Source organism: Podarcis erhardii, assembly GCF_964252035.2.
Source record: "Podarcis erhardii genome assembly, chromosome: 7".
Taxonomy (NCBI): domain Eukaryota; kingdom Metazoa; phylum Chordata; class Lepidosauria; order Squamata; family Lacertidae; genus Podarcis; species Podarcis erhardii.
In genome coordinates, this window is record NC_138511.1 from 69,692,462 (window position 1) to 69,716,287 (window position 23,826).

The 23,826-nt window shown below is 39.9% G+C and overlaps 1 protein-coding gene across 28 annotated transcripts in view; it reads left to right on the top strand.

Moving 5' to 3' along the window:
• The window catches only part of EPB41 (erythrocyte membrane protein band 4.1), a 96,774-nt gene that overhangs the window by 65,189 nt on the left and 7,759 nt on the right, over positions 1-23,826 (top strand). For 15 of the 28 annotated variants that reach the window (XM_081868725.1, XM_081868724.1, XM_081868726.1 and 12 more), the window contains 3 exons: positions 13,290-13,769; positions 14,928-15,056; positions 21,140-21,241. In XM_081868725.1, coding sequence (XP_081724851.1) covers positions 13,290-13,769; positions 14,928-15,056; positions 21,140-21,241 — 711 coding nt within the window. Of the gene's footprint in view, positions 1-234; positions 8,078-11,449; positions 11,583-13,289; positions 13,770-14,927; positions 15,057-21,139; positions 21,242-23,826 lie in introns of those variants that run through there. The other 13 variants (XM_081868709.1, XM_081868710.1, XM_081868711.1 and 10 more) reach the window with 7 other exon arrangements.

Consider the following 23,826-nt stretch of genomic DNA (forward strand, 5'->3'; position numbering starts at 1 on the left):
ACACTTTTAAAAAGGATTTGCACTGCTGCAAGCTTTTGCAGCTTTCAGTTGCTTTTTTTCAGCGCATGGCTGATTGAAAAAGTTGCATGAATATGTTGCCATATATTTAGAGAGAGAGAGCAATTATGAAAGTTTAACTGTACCCTGTTCTTTTTATGTTGTCTTCCTCTCTTTTCCTGTTTTTCTTTAAACTCTCTTGCATTCTGTATCATTATCATTTTTTTTGCTGCCCAGCCCCCCAGCTACTTTCTCCCTGATACCCATCACTTAGGGGTGTGCAAAGACAATGTCCCCAAATATCAGGCTGAGCAAAGAAGATTGACTCAGCTGAGAGAGCTGAGAGCTAATTTTTTCCTTTCCTAGATAGCTGCTTTCATTTGCCATACATAGCAAAAATAAATGTATAGAATATGTTTTGAACAGACCAAAACAAAGAAATCCCCTGTTTTCTAGCTTACACTTAGTTTTCATATACAACTGCAATATAGCTTTGTATTGTGTTACATTCTTTACACACTGGTGACACAGATGAAATCAATGTAGAATAACTCCATTCTTTGTAATTGTAACATTAAAAAAATAATATTCCAGCTTATTGGTTTTTCAAGTGACTGAACACTTTGCACTTTAACCACAATATAATTTTGAAGTGGAACTTTTGATACTATCTTCCATGGCAATATCTTTGACAGAATTCAATTATATTTGCACTACAATTTAAGTATCAAATAATTAATGCCATTCTGAAGATCAGTGTAGCATAGGAAGTTATGACCAACGTTTTGTACAACAGTGTTTCTCTTTGTAATTCAACAAGATTATTGTTTTGCAAATATTTCTACAGTTTGATGCTGAAAGATGTATTTTAGCACATGGGTGGAGTTAACATTAAATGGGTTTCTCCACTGAAAACTATTATCAACTTAGGAATAATTTACCCACTTAGAAAGCACTTCGTATTTGTCCCTATAGTCTGGTCCCAATGTACAGGATTAGTGGAGGAATGTATTGAATGCAGCAGCAGAGCACACTTTAGTTAACTTCATGTCAATTTCTCTGACTTCTGTCCTTGCACATCCCTGAGTATCATTTTTGAGCACTTTCCACCTGTCATTTTGTTCATCTCTCTGTCTTTCTTGATCTTCTACCATGAAAGCAGACACTGGAACGTCCTCTGTTAGTGCAGGATGAAGATAATAATAAAAAGCAAGAGACAGCTACTGAGGGAACTTTGCCCGAACAAACAAATGAAGAAATCCAGGCAAAGATTTCTATTCAAATTCCTGAAGAGCAGAAATCACTCAAAACATGCCGCCTATACTCTAGAGCTTTTCCTTCTCCACGCATTCCCTTTATGATGTCTTTTTTGGTGGTCCTTGCACTGACTGTGTGGTGGCTGGTTTTTCTGTGATTTTGGAAGTGGAGGGCTTCTGTGAAATATCATCAAGACTATAAAGCTCTTCAACTCTTGGGTGAAGCTGCCATGCCTCTTTCCATATTAACCCTTCTGTCTCTAGTTCAATCTTCCAGGGAGTCTTTTGAAACTCTTCTTTTTTTAAAAAAAAAAAAGTGCGCATGCACACACATTTGCACCAACACTGTTCAGAATACAGTTTGGCATACTTGGAAGAGACACAGTGGATAATCCTGCAAGCTGCAATATGACAAATATGAAGGTTTTGGCAGTCCTTTTAAGCTCAAATTATGTCGGGCTTTTAACCATGAATGTAGTCAGTTACGTGTTTTTGGTTTTGGTCTTTGAGTTCAGCAGGTTGTTGAAAGGAAAAAATACGATGATTTCCCTAAAAGATCTCCTCCATATCCTGCAAAACATTTGAGAATTTTTTTAAAAAACCAAGCAGCAATTAATTTCAAGAACTGTTTTATGTTCATTGTTAAGATGATTTTATTAAAAGTCCTATTCTAAGAGAGCAAGATAAGCCTATAACTGCCACCTGTAATTAAACAAAGCTCTTCAGGAAGAATGCGGAGGTGTGTGTGTGTAGTAAACTGCAGAGAATTGGTTTAATTCATTTAATATAAATTGAAACGAATTTCACACCTCACTACTAAAGACTCCTGACACTTCAATCTTAAAGACGTTTGTTTTGGAATTGTGTCTTGAGTATCAGTATGACTGCATGGAGTGAGTTAGGATGTCAGATGCTGCTTGGGTAGAAAATGAAGGGAACTTGCATCATTCTCTGCCTGAAATTGGAAGTGAGGGTGGCATATTCTTTCTCAATCTGCCTTGTGTATAAAACAATACACCAATATGCACCTGTGGTTATTTATCTTGCCTGTATGACTCTTCTGTAGATGAAAAGATTGTAACTTCTGGTTTCTGTTTGTGGTGCGTTTAAGGTGGTAGAAAACCAATCATTTATTATGAAGTGATGCTTAAAAACTGTAATCTTTGCTGTTTTCCAAGTCCAGTTCTTCCTATGTCTTTCTGTTGCTTTATCTCTTTTCTGTATCATACTTACTGAACTGTGTTTCACTTTCACTGTAACAGTTATCTGTATGGAAGTAACATGTTTATAAGTGTGTGCCATGTTTTGTGCATGTTGATGTTCATAGTGTTGATTTCAGTTAAGTTGATCTAACAGTGTAATAGGCATATGTTCAGATGGTAAAACTCTGTTTGTTTAAACCTTTGCATGTTGCTTGACTCTTAACAGCACCCAGATGTAAATGTCTGGCTAGCTATTTGGTATCTACCTTCTTTATCTCATTTTTAAAGCATAAAAACATAAAAGGTTTTGGGTAATTACTTGCGCTGACAGGTGAAGGGGTCTTTTACCCAGAGAATATGCTGAGAATTTCATAAATCATTTGAGAGCTGAGTTATGATAGTCAGCTAGGCTGAGCTACTAGAAGGAAGGCTTATGGGACAGTTGGCTTCATATATTGGGCAAGCTACTTATTAACAGATCAGATTCAATTTGCATTCCACTGATTACACATTGTGAATATTATTTTAGATGAATAGAATATGACTTTGGAAAATCATGTTTGTGTATGTGCATATGCACAGACAAATGTAAGGAAAGAAAACGCTGTGTGTGTTTGTGTGTGTGTGTATGTTTGTGAAAATATTGAATTACAAATTCTCCTGTAATGTATTGTGTACTCTTAGCGATGTAGATAAACATCTGTTTCCTGAAACATTGCTGGGGGAAAAGATGTTTAGCCACTGACAGATGGCTTACCCATAATAATAATGTTCAGGAATTTTGCTTGAGCCATTCTGCTAGTTAATGTAGGTCATCTTGGAATGCTCTGTAGAAAGATAGAGAACACTTTGGTCACTTTTCAGCTGTGCAATTTACCAATGCAAATACTTCAACACTTTCATTCACTGCAATCATCTCCTGCTGAGCCCTGACTATAACACATACTGCATTATTTTTATAGTTGAAAAATCTATTCCTCCTTATAGTTTGTTATAGAGTGTTTTCCTCCCCTCCTATTTATCTTGGAAAATGCAGTTTGTAAGGTAGAGAACATAAATGGAAGGCTGTCTCCCATAGGAGCTGGTACTGTAAAACAGTTTCAGAATATCTGCCTTTGTGATCTCTATCAAATTCTGTACAGAAGTATGCCAAATATTGAGGAGGGGTAAGAAGGGTAGATGCAGGAATGAAACTGGGATTGATAATCTTGCCATGAAACCTGGGTGCCACGAGATCTTAGCTGCAGAATTTGTGAGCAGTAGGACTTGGAAGCAGGAGTAAATGTTGAAGAGACCATGAAATAAACTGGTGGGAAATTTTTGTTTCCTGATTTCTCCCCCATCAATGTAACTTGATTTTTTTCTGATAGAGGAATTATCATTTAATATCAGCCAGTAGCTGATGAATCTGGATGGATTCCTGAGTGGCCTTGGGATGCAAAGATGACCCTATGTGGGGTGTGCATTAGTGTTTGACACAATCATTCATAAACACATTCTCCCTACTATTATAACCTGTGTGGATGCCTTTAGTTCTGCTGCTCATGCAGAAATGTTAGAAGCTCTGGACCAGTTTTATCAGATGAATTTCAGTTGTTGAGGCCTGAGCATGTGGATAGGGCTATCAGAGAAGTGCATTCTACCACTGGTTTGCATGACTCTTGACCCTTCTGGCTTACAGCATTTTCCAGGGAGGAGAGGTCTTAAAGACTATCAGCCAGTGACTGTTCTTCTCTTATGTAAGGTGCTCAAATAGGTGGTGGACATGAAACTAAAGTTATTCTTGGATTACACATTCTCCACATCTGTTGCAATCTGGTATCTTTACTGAATTTGACATGGAAAGGAAACTGTCTTGGTCACCCTAAAAAATGGAGAAGAATGAGGGATTGCAACTGCTAATTCTTGTCAGGTTTCATAGCTTTCATTGACCATGGTATCTTTTTAAATAGACTATCTGTTTATTCTGATCACAGCAGTGAGGATCATTTAGTCCAACCCCCTGCAATGCAGGAATATGCAGCTGTCCCATATGGCGATTGAATCTGCAACCTTTGTGTTACCAGCGCTATGCTCTAAGCAACTGCACTATCTAGACCTGAAACACTGGAGTGAGAACATCTGGGGATTTGAAGCGAGAGGCCATTAGTATGCAGTGGAAGTGCTGAAACCATGTTTGTGCTCTATAATGGATTAGATGAAGGTGAATAAACTAAAGCTTAATCCAGACATGATGGAGATAATTATGTAGGATAGTTTCAACTGTTTTGGGAAAGCTGTTCTGAATTTGGTTGCTCTTCTCCCTAAGTCAGAGATGGAAAACCCTTTTGGCTCTGTGAGCCAGATCTTTATCAGGATCAGCCTCATAGGCTACATTTGATTGATGATCCTGGACTTGAGGGACCGGGATTCAGATTTTGTCCTCCTTAACTAGATTTCAGATTGCAGTCTATGTACTTTGCCTTATAGAATCACTAAGTAGGCCTGCATGACCCAGCTCCTTCATCTGTATAGCCAACCGTTAGTTCACTTTTTTATGTGACACTAGAGTAGAACCTTGGAAACTGGTTTATGCATATATATTCTGCTTTCCCTTGCAAAACTACAGCTGAATCTTTCACTCACTAAATCTTGGAGAGTGCTAAGGGCTTATTAAAAGAGATATCATTTCAGTGGTTTCCACTGTGTAAGTTAGACCACTAAGCCAGTTTGACTCCCTTTGAATATTCGTACTATATTGCATTAAACAGCATACTATAACTTTATACTACACTCACTGCATTAAAAAATGAAACACCTAAGGAAGGCAAAAATAAATTCTGCAGAAAGTCACAGAGAGTGGAAAAAGCTCATTTGTATAGTTTGCTATTTATTTACATAATTGACCAGTGAGTAGCAGACATATCTGCTTATGGTGAATACATACAAACAAGACTTTTCCCATGTAAAAAGGGTGTGCTCACTTCAAGTGTGCTCAAATTTGGCAAAATGTATTTCAGATTTTGCCTACATTCGTAATTTTACATAAGTGCCATCCAGAGGTTTATCAGTTTATGGAAGCCATTCTTCTCATAATTTTGTGGGACCTTGACTAGTAAAAGGCAATGCCTTATCTTAGGGTGACACTACGCTAGGTGATACTGGAGACTCGGCAGCAGCTGCCCTCTTCTCTCTCCCCCCCCCATAGCATATTGTATAATACAATGTGTGATGATTATATTATTGAGCTCACTTTCCCTGCTCCTCTTCACTGGGCAGCCACTTGTGGGAACATGAAAACCTCATTGATATTTGCGTTGCACATTTTATGTTACTATTGGGGAGAAGAGAATACACTGGGGATGCTGTTTTCAGTGATATCCATGAGATTCCCATAACATCCAGGTGAATTATTATTTTGTCATGATTTTAATATGTCACAGCATTGTCTGTGTTGTGATGAGCGTATATATATTTCTCATTCTCAGTTTAGTGTTATGTAAATTCATTGCTGATTAGCTTTTGCATGATTTTGTCAGGCAAGAGATTGCCATGCTGATTTCATTAGCCTCCTTTTTGGCTTTAAGAAACTACAATTGTAGTAGGCTTTGACACTAATTATGAAATGATATGAAATTTTAGAAGCAAATAACCTGCTAGAGGATATTTATTTATTCTTTTTCCTATGAGTCTTTACCCCGTTTCGAAGTCATTTTCTTGCTTCATATATTGCAGAAAACTGAAAGTGATTCTTAATGTGAGCAATGTGGGAAGTGACATTACTCATGTGGTGCCTATTGGATTTCTGGAGACAGCACAGAACTCCCATTTAAATGGAGCACTTTTTAACTGAGACCTTAAATAACCTTCTGAAGCAACACTGGAACATAAATACTCCTTTGAACTTTACTCCTGAGTTCTTGTAATATATTTACAAATGCAAATTATGAAGTTATTATTGTAAATACCTATTCCTCTACAAAGGAAGAAAGCAATGCATGAAATGAGCATTTTGTGATGTCATAAAGTGTAGATTCATAGAACATATAGTCTTTCATCGTGTGTGTGTGTGTGTGTGTGTGTGTGTGTGTGTGTCTGTGTATTACACAATTTTGTTCTGTTTTGGAGAGGAATGGTTATTTAAATAACTTTTGCTAATAACTTCTAAATGGTTCAGCACCTTGAAAAGTAAAATTGTGATAGCTTTAGTGTTGTTGTCGTCTTTGAAAAGAGTAACTTTAATCCATGGCAGCAGACTCCTATTTAAAATGCAGTTATGATTTTGCTTATTTTTAATTCAAATTGGAATTAGCTGTTCCTTTGTTTTATTGACTGGTCACTTTTCAGAAACAAATCCATCTCTGGTGGTAGTCAGTTTGTTAACAATTTTAATATCTGCCTAATATATCCAGATATACAAATTGCAGTTAAAAATTAATGGTAGTTTTGCTTGAAAGTGTTACCCTTCTTCTTCTGTAAGAATGGACAATTGAACAGTTATGCTAAATTAGGGATTTCTATTTTCTGCTTCATAATACTTCTTGCTCAAGTACTTTTGACAGCCCTGTTGAGATTGGATGTTGGTCTATGGAATTCTAACTGGTGAGTGTGGTACATTATAAAGTTAACCCCTACTTAATTGCTAAATGCACACTTTTCAGCACTTTTTGATGTGTTGTCTTCTGCACAGACTTTCAGTATAGGGGATAACCTAATACTATTGCTACACAGCATGAAATTCTTATTGGATCAGCTGGTTAGAATTTCTACATAATTTTTTATAGTAATTTTTTATATATATTCAGGATGCATCATCTTATGCCTGTGAGGATTTTATGACAGTAATGCATACTTGAGCAGCTGCACTATTTTAGAAATTGTTACTGGGGAGATCTAAGATCTTGGCATAATTTAAATGCATGTAGTTGGGCAAGGCAGAAATTACAAGTGTATGTAAATAACAAAGCAGGACCAATCCTTGCTGCTTTTGCACTAAGCAATATTAGTTTATCCCCTACTTGATTTTTATTTTATTTTATTCTGGTGCTACCTTTATGTATACTCTACCTGATCCAAAAGCCCACCAATAATGGCCTTCCCCATTTGCTGCAATGTCAACAATTGTATCACACACTGTGGTGACACGCACATGGGAATATCAGTCAATGAAGAAGTGCATCAGAGCTCTGTTAGGCACAGTGAGCTTCTGGATCACCATATGTAATATAGCAATCAGCTGGCATTATTCAACTCCCCACAGGCTTTGGCTTACAAAGAAATTCAGGGAACACTGCATCTTGTGTCTTTTTTGCCCCTGTGTAAATTATGTATGTATGTGGCTTTAGCAAAACTGCTGCAGTATCTTATGCCAACGTGTCAAAAACAAATGGGCTGATTTCTTTGGAGGCTGTCCATCTACTTGATGAAAGTTGTGCCTTGGCATCTAAAAAATCAATCCATTTGGGTTTTGATTTAGTTTTTTTAATACCTCTTTTTAAAGTGGGTATAGTAGGGAGAAGCTTGGTAAGATCAGATATTTCGGTTCATGCACCAAAATAAACAAGTTGCTGTCACAGATATGGCTAGCTGCTCACGTGTAGCTGATATTTGTGTGATCCCTTAGAACCTTGCGAGTTCTGGATTGAGGCTAATCTCTAACTCTTCTGAGCCAGGCTATTTTTCTTTTTTATATTGTAATTTTAGGTTGTGAACCACCCTGAGATCTACGGGTATAGGGCGGTATATAAATTTAATAAATAAATAAAATAAATAGTGCTTTCTTATGTATACAAATGAATCCACCCTTGAGCAGCAGCGTGCTAATACAAGGGGCTTCTTAGGCTTAAGAAAGATCTTGGGAATCCCAAGTGTAAAGAGTGTGTGTGTGTGTGTGTGTGTGTGTGTGTGTGTGTGGATAAAAGCATTCACCCTCTCCAAGAAGCTAATTTTGGCTGGTGGTGCAATCGGGTGGCAAGAAAAAGTTGTCCCCACCAACTGATCTTATCAATGCTTCTCCCACCCCCTCTGATTTGCATGTGGCTGACCATTTGCAGCTATTGTGTGTTGAAAACATGTTTGCTTTATAGATGCCTTTTGAGTATTTTTTGATCATTATTCCCAATCAAAATTGCAATTTTTTGCAGACGATTTCCTAATCTCCCAGACATTTAGCAAGTTATTCCTAATGCAGACAATTGTCTCTCCCATTGAGCAAAGTTTGTTCAAATTCACTAAGTCTGATTTCTGGCTCTTAAAAATATCAGGCGCTGGATTCTGGCATAGAGCTCTCAGCGGTTGGTTTGGCCCTGTGGAACAAACCCTGTGAAAAAGCTGTAGTGGAGCTGGAAGGGTAAAATTAGGGTTAGACCCATCTGTACACTTAGCGCAGCACCCCGAGTGCTATGAGAAAAGGCCATCCTTTGAGCACTGACACATATTTGCTAAACTTTGTAGCAAGGAAGATGGAAGGGGTTTTTGGAGCCAAATGAATGGATCTGTTTCTGCCTTACATAGGATCCTGCTTTAACAACTGCAGTGTAAGCAGTGCATCAAAATTTACAGCCCTGTGTAGGATCGTGTTGAGTATTTGATTGATAAGATTTTTAGCATAAAATGGTCAGCTCCCAAAATACTTGTTTTAAACAACTTCATGGTGGATGATTTTTCTGCTCAGTGACTGACATATAACTAGGTTATAACCCACCATTTTAAGATACTAAAATTAGGTGCTATATATGTTACTTATTTTTAAATGGCATACTATTGTAAGATGTCTTGAGGGGTATAAAGCTGTTTATAAATATAGATAAGTAAATCCAGTTCCAGATGTAGAAATTTTGCCTTGGGGGGAGTCTCCACTGCCACCCGCTTCTCCCTGATTGTGAATAACCCCTTTTGAGCTACTATAATTATTTATCATTCAGTGATGTTTAAGTGAGGGAAGCCTAGGGAAAAGATAGCCTTAGTCATCTAGATTTTATTTATAAAAGGGAGCAGGACATAAAATGGGAGAATTCTTAAGGTGCACATAGGTACGAAATTTGAAATACAAGCAATGAGGAAATATGATAATGTTTGCAACTATGCCCAATCACCATTTCTTCATATCATTTATGGGTTGTAGGGAGGCAATATATGGGCCCAGGGGCACATTTTTAAGCCACAAAGTACTTACACCTTCCCCCCACCCTGGCCAAACAAATAAAACACACCAAAAAACGCAGGTAGCCCTTCCTAAAACACACAACCAAGAAAAGGCCAATCCTACAGTTAACAAACTGACGGCCTTGATGGGAGCTGAGCGAATGCCTGAATGTGGCTTGGTGCCCTTTCTCCTGTTTGTAACACACACTTACATATGCTTCAGAAAAACATCTTATTCAAACCAAGCGCATGGAAACGCCATTTACCTACCCACCGCAGTGGTACCTATTTATCTACTTGTAATGGCGTGCTGGGGCAGAGCAACAGGAGCTCAGCCTGTCATGTGGATTTGAACCGCCAACTTTATGATCAGCAAGCCCAAGAGGCTCAGTGGTTTAGACCACAGCGCTACCTGCATCCCAGTGAAGGAGAAAAAGGTGGTGGAAGGAAAGAAACAAATTGAGAGAAAGGAGAGAAAGGAAAGAAGGGAAGACGTAAAGAACAGGGCAGGAAGGCAGAGTATGAATAGATGACAGGAAAGAGGTGAAGGGTGAAGGAAATCGTGATACATTACATTACCATATCCAGTTGTACCTTGGAAGTCAAACGGAATCCGTTCGACTTCCAAAATGTTTGGAAACCAAAGTGCAGCTTCTGATTGGCTGCAGGAAGCTTCCATTTGACTTTTGAAAATGGTTTGAAAACTGGAACACTCACTTCTGGGTTTCGATCGTTCGGGAGCCGATTTGTTTGGGAGCCAAGGCGTTCGGGATACAATGTATGACTGTACAGCATGAAGAGAGGGCACTTTACCATCCTTTCTTCTGACTGCTTTCCACCCTCTGCACCTCCCTAAAAGAATTAGATGCACTTTAAAATAAACAAATAATTAAAATAATCCACTTCACATTAGCAGTGAGGCCCTAGTCTTGCTAGGAGGGAAGATCCATCCACAGCTTTTTGCTCTTGCAGCTAAAGATGGTCATCGTTCAATAGGATTTCCAGGAAACAAGCTAACAGTTTTGAATGAGAGTGGGAAGCAAGCTTAGCTTCCCTGTGCTGTGGCTGTTCATGCCCGTTATCAAATTACCTAACATGCAATGCCCTGACCAGGCATTTCCTATTGCTTGATAGTGAGTAGTTTCCATACAAAAGCACAGTTCCTGCTGCCTACTGAGGGCTTGGCAGGGAGGAAGATGGAGGGTATGATGCTGTTTGCCACCCCCCTAATCTGCCCGGAACAGCTGCTCCTCTCCTCAATATTATTCCCCCATTTGATTTGGACCTGAGTAAATCTATGGAGTTCAGTATCCCTTTTTCTCACGTATATATAGGATTGCAGTCTTAAGTACAGTTCTTTTGCTTGCATATAAATACAGAAAGAAGTGCTAAATGAGATATAGTTGTCTGGTTAATTTTGAAACAAGTAAGGGTTTTTTTTTAAGCTCACCCTTTTTTGTGCATGTACTTGGAGTGTGCATGTGCATTTGCAGATACCAGGACAAAAATCTAAAAAACTTATTTTAAAGGAAATAAGTGTTCCTTAGACTGTTTATCATTATTCAACTGCTTTATCCCATTACTAAATAAAGCAGAGTTTCAGAATAATCGATGTTTTGTATTCTGCTATATAAACATCCACTTACTTATTTGATTGCCTGTACCAACCATCCTTTCCACTAAATGTGGAAAATTTACTTTCGAAAAATATCATCCTATTTAAAACTGTGGTCTGTGGTTTACATATGCGGCTTTATAGCTTTCTCTTTCCCCCTTTCCTGTTAAGATTTTCCTACTTACTATGCACGTTTTCTGGTATTGTGCATGTTTTAACTCTTGTCTTTTCTTCTGTTACTATTCCTTTCCTTCAAGTTCTAGCTAGAGGGCTCGCAGAGATGTACGAAGACCTAGTTGAGAACTTTCTAACAGGCGCACGATGGAAGACAGAATAGCACCAGCCTTGGTTAAATCCTCTGGCTTGGCACAGTCTTCCAAAGTATCTCAGGTGCTATGGACACACTTGCTTTCTTTTAGGGAGGTTGGATTTCTTTGTTTCACATCATCTTTTTTTGTTACTCATTTTACAGTAAAAGATCAAAAGAACTCATTGCTTGAGAATTGCAGCATTTCAGAGATAAGATATTATATTCAGACAAACAGCACCATTGCAAACGGTTAAATAATGTGCTCACATTTGGTGTGATATCGTCTTGAGGCTGCAGTATGGTTTCTGAATGTGGCATATGTATGTTTGGGGCTCTCTTGGCATGAGATCTGCTGAGTCTTGACTCTTACCAAACAGTAATATTGTCTGCTTGAAAGTTATACTTGATGTTCTGCAATGCTGGAAGCATCAGCAACTGAGATGGCTCCTAGAGGTGCACATAAAAGCAGATATCCCAACTCATCAGAACTTTGGCCACATGGAAAAGGCATTGTATCCTCAAACTCTTTCTTTGGAAGCAATATAAGCTTTCTAAAGTCACATAGAACTTTCTTCTGCACGGATAATATATTTTTTCAATATACAGCAATAAATGTGGTTTCCCCTTCTCTTTATGGAAGTCTTTTTAAAGGAATCGATCATTCTCAATAAGGTGAAGATAACCCTTTAATACTTAGTTTTTAAAAGAATCACTGCCTGCTTAGAAATGGATATAGTGCAGATGCAGAGAGGCCTTGGCATGTCACAAACGTCAGCCATTCTCCTTGTGCCAATGAGGGCCAATCCATATATGGAACTATAGAAGACTTGTGTGCAGCCATAGGGTGAGGATAGGGGGTGCAGTGTTGGAAAGATAACCCATTTCTCCTGTGCCATTTTTCTTAGTTAATGCTCACACCGAAACTGCCATTTGCTGAGGAGGGGGAAAGATAGATTCAGGATGGCTTTCTGTCTCATTTCCCTGCCACTTCTAATACCAGCTTTGTGGAGAGAATAATTTAAAACCAGGGAAACGGCACAGGGGAAGATGGTTTCCCTCTGCCCCCTTATTGTTGCTGCCCCAGTCCAGTTTGCGAGCAGTCTGAAATCCATTAGATCTCATCTGGTTTGGCCTGATACACATGGTGATCCCATCATATCTATGTGTATTAGACAGCACTGGCAGTGATGTTTGAATGTCCCATCTCCAACGTATTATTGCCCTGCTGGCAGAGACAAGGGAAGGAAGAGTAGTTGAGAGGACAGTGACATCTTGTCCCCACCTTGTCAAAAAGCAGAGCAGGGTGTCTCACCCTGGCCCTGGAAGTTCTGCTGTCAGGATATGCAGTGCTGTCAATTCCAGTGTGTCAGGCCTACCTGCAACTTGGCCATTTTTCAAAACACTTAAAGTACAGTGGTACCTCGGTTTATGAACTTAATCTATTCTGGAAGTCCGTTCTTAAACCGAAACTGTTCTTAAACTAAGGTGTGCTTTCCCTAATGAGGCCTCTCCCCGCCGATGCCCTTCTACCGTTCGGATTCTGTTCTTAGACCAAGGTAAAGTTCTCAGATTGGGGCACTACTACCAGTTTTGTAGAGTTCATAAACCGAATAGTTCGTAAACAGGGCTGTCCTTAAACCGAGGTTCCACTGGACTGATCTTCTGTTGTTTGGATTGCAATAGGTTGCATATAGGCCCTTTCAAATTGACATGTGCTAAAATGGTCTATGTTTCTAGTGTGCCCCGTTCCTAATTTCTGGCCTTTTTGTGTATTCATTTCATTTTAGAGTGCGAGTGACTCTCCCTTCAAAGAGGATCTGGATGCAATGGCAGAGGGGGGAAATATTACCTCTCACTTTGAATGGGAGGTCTCAAAGCACTCAGTGGCCCTTAGTGAGAGCCCAGTGTCAAGCCCACAGGAGTCTGCACATACTTGTGAATCTGACACTTCTTCCGCAAGCAGCAAGGAGCAGGAGAAGCAGGGTGCTGCTGCTGCTGCTGCCGCTCTCAGTGAGAGCAAGGAAGACCTAAGGTGTGGAGAGGGACTTTACTCAGATGTGGAGAAAGAGGCTGAGGACTCAAAACAGAACGAGATGGAAGTCTATAAAATCCCTTCTTCACCTCCATTGCACCTCCATGAACAAGAGGAGGAAGCCTGTGATGTTGAAGGGGGAAAAGGGGCAAGTCAGCCACTTAGCGAGCTAAATGGAGAATGTCACAGCTCAAGTATTGATAATGAGTTTCCTGCCCTCATTCGCTGTTTCCAGGTAGTAAATGTGAACTTGAAACATCTCTCTTTGCAGTCTTCTCTGCTACATTTTCGGAGTCATTCTACAAACACTGCAGCAAGCATATGTCATAAATCCATAAAGAAGGATTATGTTTCGATGGCCTGAAATGTTCCCCAAACTAATCAACCACTTAATCTCCAGTCTATAGGAATGATTCCCCTCATCTACAAAGTAGATGTATATTTTATTAAAACATTTTTTAAAAAAGTATTGTCTCCTGACTCAAGCAGAATATATTTAAAAGAAAAGGAAACCGATTCTAAAAGGCATCAGATTTTATGAGATAGTGCTAAATGTCTTCTGTGTGTTGTAAATACATTGCAGAAAATATTGAGCTAAAAGCAGCCAGTGCTGCAAGTCTTTCCATTTACAAGAACAAAACATAGCTCTGAGTCTGTAGTCATCTGATTTGGAAATCTCTGAGGAAACACCTGCATTTGCCCATCAAAGTAAAAAATAAATAAAAATTGCCTGCTCCAGTGTTCTTAACAATCCCATCTGCTAAAATACCTCAACATTTGATCTGGTAATAATCAAGGTGATATCTGTCAGACTTTGAAAAGGTGAAGGGAACGTAACAGAGTGGGAAAAGCCTGGTGGTGCTCTTACTAATATTACATTCTCTTTTGATTAATTATCAGGTGGTGGCACAGCTGATTTTTCTTTTCCTGTTATTCTTGAGATTTGAATAGCCATAAATAATGATCTGATGCTGATTTAATAGAAGCTACTGGACTCTACACATCTCACACTGGCTGGAAATCATACATTTGTATAATCTCTTAATATACTAGCATATTAATCAGACTTGAGCTCCTCCTAACCATAAAGATTCTTATCCGCATGCTAAATTTGGCTTACCCTTTTAACTATGAAACAGTTTCCATATTTTAGTTTGCAGATGGTCACATTTGGCCAGGAAGCTAGGGAAAAATGTTATTTGTATTTTATCTCCAAACATTGACAGATGAATTTCCAAAATGTGCCTTTAGTGCAAACAACATAGCAATTGAAATTTCTAGATGGAGTCCATTGTGCTTTTATCAGATCAGTATTGGAATGGTTGTCAGTAATATTGTTAGAGTTTAATGGTATTAAATGTGATTTCTTTCTCTCTAAAATCCTGTTTTGTAGCCACCCCTTGTGAAGACTCAGACAGTTACTATCTCTGATGTGTCGAACACTGTGAAAAGTGAAATTCCAACGAAAGAAGTTCCTATTGTCCATACAGAGACCAAGACTATAACTTATGAAGCTGCACAGGTAGGCTGTTTCATAATCTGGTGGTACAGTTTTATTGTAGTGTAAATAGTCTCAGTGAAAATTAGAAAATTTGATTTCAGTGGGGACAAGCTTACCTGAGAGGAGCTTCACAGGTTTAAATTGTTGTGAGAAATACCACTGTTGACACCAGTGCTTTCTGCACCAAACACAAACGTAAATACATATCTGGGAAGTCTGATCGGGCTTGAGTTTTCAGACTTTTGTACATATATGTATGGCATCTAGGCTTTCCCTCTTTGCTGCAGAAAAGAGTGGTGTAATGCTGTTTTCCCCCTGCATCGATCACAATGAGTAGAGCTTCCCAAACTATATGAGGATTATGCCCACTGTGCTTGCACAATAGCCACAACACTCATGGAAGGCACAAAGAAAGGGAAGAAAATGTGTGTTAATAGGGGAGGCTGCAGTGGTCAAAGACAGCTATTTGAACCTGAACCTTTAGATTGAACTTGAACCTTTAGACCTTTACAATCTTTACATCAATTTTAAAACATATTACATTAATTCCAAAGCAAGATTGCAGCCCCATTAAAACTTTCTAGAAGTTTTGATACTCCAACTTTAGGAGAAATTTCCCTTTAGGAGAAATTTAATGAGGGAGATACTTCCTACCCAGTGGATATTGACTTTCTGGGGAGAAGTATCAAAACTGAAAGTAGCTTGTGGCTTCTGAGCATGTAGTTTTCATCCTCATGCATTCATTATAACTTGTGTGAGCATATATATGCCAAGTTTTGTGTCTGTTTTGCTTTCCCTATACAGTCATACCTCGTGTTGCGTTAGGTTCATGTTGCAAACGCAGCAAACCCGGAAGTGTATACTTCCGGGTTTCGACGCATGCAAAGAAGCATTCTTTGCGCTTCACACATGCGTAGAAGCGCTCTATTGTGCTCTGCGCTTGCTTAGAAGCGCCGCTCTAGTTGCGGACTTTTCAGGGTGCAAACGGCACCCCAGAACGGATCGTGTCTGCAACTAGAGGTACCACTGTATACAATACCATGTTCCCCAAAGTGAACTAGTATCAGTGTCAGAATTCACTCTGACAAGGCTTCATGTTTTCTGCAGGCCACAATGAAGTGTGTAATGCACCTCCTTGTCAGTTTTTGATGGAAGTTTTGATTTATTGCTACCCAAGGCTGTAGAGAAGATCTGAGTCCTATGACCAGCTCACTTTAACCCTGTCACCTAGGGCAGGCTAATAAGACTCAGATTATTGTATCACTGTGGGAAAGTGTTCCAATTTGAAAAGTCCCTGAATTGGGGGGGGGGGGACCTACCAACTTGGACTGAGCAGTACTGACACGTTGAAACCAATTTGAAAGAGTAAATCCAGTTGGTTCAGGGCAGATTTGGGGATTTCAGCCTCTTTTGTTGCCCCTCATGGATTATCTGAAAGGGAAAGTGTGGTCCGGCACATTCTTTTTGATGTTCCATACAATAGACCATCATATCATTTGGGGGCAGCTTAATCAGTTAGGAGTTGGAGGCACTGCTCTGGAGTTGTTCTTCTCCTACATGATTGGTCAGAATTGGAAGATAGCAGTGGGTGACTATTGCTCAACCCTTTGGGGATTTATATTGTGGCATAGCAAAAAGTTCCATCTGTGATCTCTTCCGTTTTTTAGTATCTATACACAGATACTTCAGCCAATCATTCAGCAGTTTTGGAGTATCTTAAGTATGACACCCTGCTTTATCCCCCCCCCCCTCGAATCCAGGAGTAGCCAGGTCTTCCCTGTTCATCTTAATGAACCAGCCTCTACTGGGTTAGAGAGTTATTCATGAGGCTTCACTCCCCTTAGAGTAGCAAATATCCAGCATAGAAATGCTACTTAACCTTGCCTTGCTCCTTGATCTCAGGTGGCAGTCATGATGAGGAACACTCTTTTTAATCATTTAGCTTGGTGAGCTGACTACACCCTTTTTTCTCTTACAAGGATTTTACTTCAGTCACCCATGCTTTGTTCCCATTTAGATTATTGCAATGTTCTTACTTATCGCTGCCTTTTGAAATCTGGTTGGAATTCAGCTTGCACTGAATGTGGTAGCTTCCATATTAAACGAGGGAGGCCCCAGACAGTGTAGAACTCCAGTCCTGGCTTCACAGCATGGATTGCCTATTTGTTTCAGGCCAGTTCAGCATGTTGGTTCTGACTTTTAGAGCCTTCATGCTTTAGGAACTAATTTCTCTAATGTATTTCTCTAATCTCTGCATTCCACCTGCTAAAATAAGGTTAGCAACAACACAGGGTAAGGCTTTCTCAGTGGCAACGTTTTCTGTATGGAATACACTTCTTCAGAAGAACTGCTTGGATCTATCCTTTTTATTTTTCTGTCTGCATGTTAAAAAACGTTTTTCATTTTTAAATGCATTTCCCATTTGGCTGGTGAATGTAGTATGCAACATTTTTTTCCTCTTGGTGTTTCTTTAGGAGGAATGTTGGGATATGAATTTAATTTTTTTTAATTGGCCCTTTTTAGTTTTAATGCTTTTGAACTTTTGAGTGAAACATTTTGGTAGTACCTTTTGACAGAGAATGACGTTTATCACCTGGCACATGTCCAAATTCTGTTCCTAAATAGCTGGTATAGAGCTTAGCTATCCACTACATGTTTTAAAATTATCTGCATTTGTAGAGGTTGATATGTTTTGAATATAGCTTCACATTATAAAAATCCCTCACAGCTTCATGTATAAGTAGGTTTTGGTCAGCTCTGGCATGGAGGTTTGCTGGCTGAGTTAACACAATTTCTGTGCTATGTTGTGCCAACCATACAAGGAATAGCCACATGTTCTAGAGCTGACTCCACCTGAGAGATGCTTAAAATGTGCTCATCACATTTGAATATGTTGAAACCTTGGAAATTCTGTGATATCTGTTGGATGCTGCTTCCACCTAGTGGACACTCTGAAGGTATTGCATTTGATATTTCAGTAAGTTTCACAAACCCTTGTAAAATATTAATTAATATGTAATTCTAACGAACATGAGCTGATATCTCACTGTGGCACAAATATGTTTAAAGGCAGACTAAGAAATATTGGTGTTGTTCTTCTAGTCTGAGATGGCAAACCAGGGGAAACATCCATTTGCTGAAGGAACCTGTACATAGCTAAGTTTTTCAGTCTAATCTGTCATGGTGACCATTGGAAGTTTTTTTTAATTGTCAGACTACACACGCATGCCAACACACTATCAAGGTCATTATTTGTAGTTAGTTTTCACTAAAGAAAAAAAAAGAGCTCTCTTTTTTAGCGTAGGAACAAACATCTGGGTTTTTAAAGCTTTCTTCCCCCCTTCAAAAAGACAGAACCACACATACTATGGCTATCCTCTCTGAGCCAAGTCTCCCCTCTCCAGAAGCAGGATTGAGGCTCAAGCTACCATTGTGGCAACAAGGAAGTAACCCTGAGGGTGCTACAAGTTTTGTCAAACAGCTCACTAACCAGATTCTGAGGAAACAAAGCATTATTGTTCAGCAGGCATTAAACCTTGGTGCTGAATTAAGATTTAGGTTTTTTTAGTTTGTTTCTGCATAGCAGCATCACTGTTTGGATGGTGCTTAGATGTTCTGACACATTAGGCACATATGAGTTTTGATGCACCTTGCTCTGCGTAAGCTTTCTTTGTACCTAAAAATGGTTGAAATGTTGCACTGTGCCATCAAAACATATTTAATGTAGTTATCTAGCCCTTTTTGTTGAAAGACTAGTTCACGTGACTGGAAAGTGTGCTTTCCCTGGGGACTTTTTGTATCCCATTACCTGAGGACTAAGACAAAATAAAAAAATTCCTTCCAGTAGCACCTTAAAGACCAACTAAGTTAGTTCTTGGTATGAGCTTTCGTGTGCATGCACTGTGCATGCACACGAAAGCTCATACCAAGAACTAACTTAGTTGGTCTTTAAGGTGCTACTGGAAGGAATTTTTTTATTTTGTTTTGACTATGGCAGACCAACACGGCTACCTACCTGTAACTGAGGACTAAGAGAAAGGGCAAAATCCTGGAGAAATTCTTACTGTAGCAGTTTTGTCCAGTTCCTAACCCATGCAACATGGAAAGCATAGTATCTGAATTAGAGACCACAGTTGACAACGGATTATATTGTTGTATTTTGCTCCCTGACCCAGTTAGCTAAGCTGAACTCAAAAGTATGATGATGGGGACATTCAGGCTTATCGCTTGCTGGAGGTCTTCATGGCCAGCTGCCATGGATTTAGCTATTGTCTGTGCAACAGGCCCAATATTAAAAGTAATGCACTTTGTTGTTGAATCTTGGACAGCTTTCCACCTTCTGAGTAAAAGTGGCCCCATTTGGATTTCTCTGGATCTGGAAGTATTCAGTCTCACCCAGTGGCAAATACCCCATTTTGGGGCAAGCTTCTCAAGAGGATGGTGCTGGTGGTCCAGCTTCAGGCAACTTTGGAAGAGACTGAATATCTGGATACATTTCTGTCCAGCTTCTGGCCTGGTCAGGACAATGAAACTGCCTTGCTTGCCCTGGTTGATGACACTTGTCGGAAGATAGATGGGCAGCGGGGGAGTATGACCCTTCTTGTTCTCCATCAGTTCTCAGTGGCTTTCCATACCATTGATCATGCTGTCTTTCTGTAATGGCTCAAGGCGGGTGGGGGTACTATACTTTTGTGGTTCTGCTCCTACCTACAGGGTTGGTTCCAGAAAGTAGTCATGGGGGACACTGTTCACTGTTCCAGAAAGTAGTCATGGGGGACACTGTTCAGTGCCATGGGAGCTTTCCTGTGGTGTCCTGCAGGGTTCTGTCTTATTTAAGATCTCAGTGAAGCTGCTGGGAGTTGTCATCAGGAGTTGTGGAGTGAAGTGCCCTCAATATGTAGGTGGCACACAGCTCTCTCTCACACACACACACCTGAATCGAAGGAGGCAGCTGAGGTGCTAGACAAGTGTTTGTGGAGTGTGACAGGCTGAGTGGGGGCCACCAAATTGAAAGTGAATCCTGAAAAGAGAGGTGTTATGAGTTCCAAGTTCTTGAATCTAAGAGGTGGGAAAACTTTCACTTCTAGATGGGATTGCACTACTAGGAGCAGGTTCATAGCTTGCAGGTCCTGCTGGATTCAACATTGTTACTGAAGGCCTAGGTGGCCTTTGCGGCTAGGAGTTCCAGCTATGTTTGCTTCAGCAGCTAGGGCCCCTTTTGGATAGAGATTACTTGACTACAGTATTCTGAGCTCTGGTTGCTTCTGGATTATTGCAATGAGTTCTACATAGGGCTGCCTGTGAAGATGACTTGGAAACTTCAGCTGGTCTAAAATGCAGCAGCCAGTTTATTCGCTGTGGTTGCCTTTGGAATTCATATAACCCCTGCTGTAAAACAGCTGCACTGGTTTCCAGTTTGTTTCTGGATTCAGTTCAGGATGCCCACACCAGTGTTTAGAGCCCTAAACACCTTAACCCCCAAATATCTGAGAGACAACCTCTTTCCCTACAGACCCTCTTGGGAGTTAAGATCTTCAGAGAGTGCCCTACTGGTAGTTCCATCATCCATGAAAGTTTGCGGGGAGTGACATGAAAGAGAGCATTCTCTGTGGTGGCCCCTAAGCTGTGGAATTCCTTTCTCACAGAGGGGTTTCATTTGGTAAAAGGTGAAGCTGCACCTCGTTGCCCTCACCTTTGACAGCTGAGACATGGGTTTTCAGGATCCACCTGATTCCTGTGGTTGCATTTGGTACTGTTTTTAATACTGAATTTTAAGTTCTTGTGACTTGCTGGTGAATAAGTCCTCCAGACCCCACAGAAGGCGCGAAGGACAGCGTGGAAACCCGATGCTTCTTCACTAAGGCTTCCCATATCTAATTCATGTAGTGCTAAATTATGGTTTAATGTTTTGTGTGAAGACAACCATTAGTTGCAATCCTGTGCCGCATTGATGCAGATTTGATTAGTAGCATTAAATTATTGCAAATTTACCAGCAGCCTTCCGGCTAATTACACTTTGCTGTTGTAGCCTTCTCTGCTGAACAAACAACTCTCTCTAGGTGAGCAAGGAGATAATTTATACTTGTTATGTATCTCTGCCATAGACTGATGATGGCAGTGGGGATTTAGACCCTGGAGTTCTGCTAAGTGCTCAGACCATCACTTCAGAGACCACCAGCAGCACTACCACTACCCAGATTACAAAGGTAAAATACAATAGTCTCAAGTGTGTGACCTCACTGATAAGCTATTTGCGTTGACAGGGAATGAGTTGTACAAACTCTAGTCTCTGTCTGTCTTTGGGTGACCCCTCTCTGATGGGATTGGCATCTTGTGGCACATCAGAGTTTTACTGACTGTAGGGCTCGTGTCTGCTTCCTTTTACTTGTCCTGTCAGTACTCTAGATGTGACACAGTCACCAGTGATGCTTCACTTAAGGTTTCAATCTAGGACAAATGGTATTCAGAATACTTTGAACAGGATTTTCCCTACCATTTTCAACTTCTTTCCAATGGTATGGAAAGAAGCTGATGGGAACGAATCTCATTAAACATACATAACCTGCCTTTTCCCTAACGTGGAACTCAAGGCAGCATACATACTGTCCTCAGATGGTCTCCTATCCAGACACTGACCAGACCCACCTGGATCTTTCTAGCTTGGAGAAATGCATACTAACCCCACTTTGAACATCTTTCAACACGGAAGTCTTTCCCCAAGCTAGGTACACAGGTGTTTCCAATTTGGGAGCTATTCACAGGAGGTTCAATGTTGTTAAAGTAATAAGTGGGTAGCTACCCCGAGAAGAGACCATTAGCTAACATTATCTGGGACACAGGATTCATTTGAAATAACCAATAGAGCAAGCTCAGCACACTGTTGCTGGCAAAAGAAATGGTGTTTAGCCGTATGTGTCTAGCATATTCTCTCTGCTGGAGCTAGCCTACATTAAAGGACCCATTATGTTTTAGAAATCAAGGTCAGAGATTGCTGAGAAACACAAATTGCCACCAGAGATTGCCAAGAAGCACAGATTACTACTGACCTTTGTATACTAGATGATAGTACTAAAGAAAAAAGCATCCCCAATACCAAGTCATTCTAAAGTGCAACAAATATATTTAGATAAGGCTTCAGCCATTATGTGGTCCCCATTATGTGCTTCACTTTGCTTCCATACTCCATGGTCCCTCAAGATGGCTGTAATACTGGAATGTTCACATGGTTCAACTAACCCGATTGTGTTGAGGAGTCTATATGGATTTCAGATGACTAATGTGGAAAGTGGCTTTCAAACATTGTAGCTACTAGGTGCAGTGATACCATATGGAAATAATTCCAGATAGTCTTCACAATATGGGGGAAGCTTTACTACTTGGTGGAGATCTCTCCAGATGCATCACTTGTGAAAATGTGTGGCAGAAAAATATATATGCCACGTGTGTTGCAATACAGTTGACCCAAACGAACATGTAGTAGAGCAGCCAAATACAAGATAGTCATTATTTTTACCTCTTGTTTGCAGATGCACTCCCAGCACCAATGTTACTGCTACTTGTTAGAAAAGCACCAAAGTTAGAATCATAGAATCGTAGAGTTGGAAGAGACCACAAGGGCCATCGAGTCCAACCCCCTGCCAAGCAGGAAACACCATCAGAGCACTCCTGACATATGGTTGTCAAGCCTCTGCTTAAAGACCTCCATAGAATCATAGAATCATAGAGTTGGGGGCATCAAAGCTGCAGTAAGCTTTTTCTTGAAGGCAGCCACCAGAAAGAATTCAAAGGCAGATTTGTTTAAAGGAAATGTATTAGTCAAGGAAGCTAAAAGACCTCTCTGTTTTGAGGGATGATGTGACTGACAGTTCAATGGTTCCCTAATCTCAGTTATCCTCAATCCCATTAACTTGACCCTGGAAGGGAAATCCTGGTCCATGTTCCAGAAAGAATGCTTTAATGTTCATTGTCACCATCCTGTACATTACTCATTCTAGAATAGTTGCCACTCTTGCAACTTAAGTGATGTCTACAATCTTTATGAGTATGAAAGCTGGTTTCACTTAGAGAAGTATCACCACCCCACTTCTCTGACATTATTTGCACAGAACCCTGTGGATTCAGCCTGCTCTTTCTTTGGGGCTTTTCTTCTAATTAGGTTTAACTGAGTAATTGCCTCTACCTTTATACCGTTGCTCCTTGGGAGGGCAAGTTCACATATTACTTAAGGGAAGGGGCAGGAATAACATAATGAGCACCATTCTTTCCTAGGGCTTGAAAACATGTAAACCAGTAAAGTGAAAAAGGTCTTTTGTTTCAAGTTCCTTTGAGTTAATGAATAGTCTAACTTCTCTTTTCCTTGTCATTGATGTTGCCATCATTTTTCTTTATAAAGGTTTTTCTTATTTTGGCTCATCTAATCTTTACAGCTCTCAGTGCAAGATCTAAGTGCTGTTCAGACCATTCATACTTGAAGATATGTGTCTATATGGAAATTCCTCCATTTCTTTTTTGCATTCTTAGGATGTCAGCAGAGAAAAGTAATTTCTGAAACAATTTTATTTTGGTCTCTTAGGGAGCCCCTCAATGGACAACTTCTCCAATAATGGGAAGATAAGCAACTGTTTGTGTAACTTAGCTTAAAAGAGGATTCCATAAACACTGTTGGATTAAAGAATAGCTTTCTCCAAGTTTATCCTCCAAAGTACTGGATATTTATAGGTCCACGTCTTCTTCCTGAGGGGAATTTATATTTAATGTTCAGGTGTTGCGTGGTTTCACTTAATAATGGAGA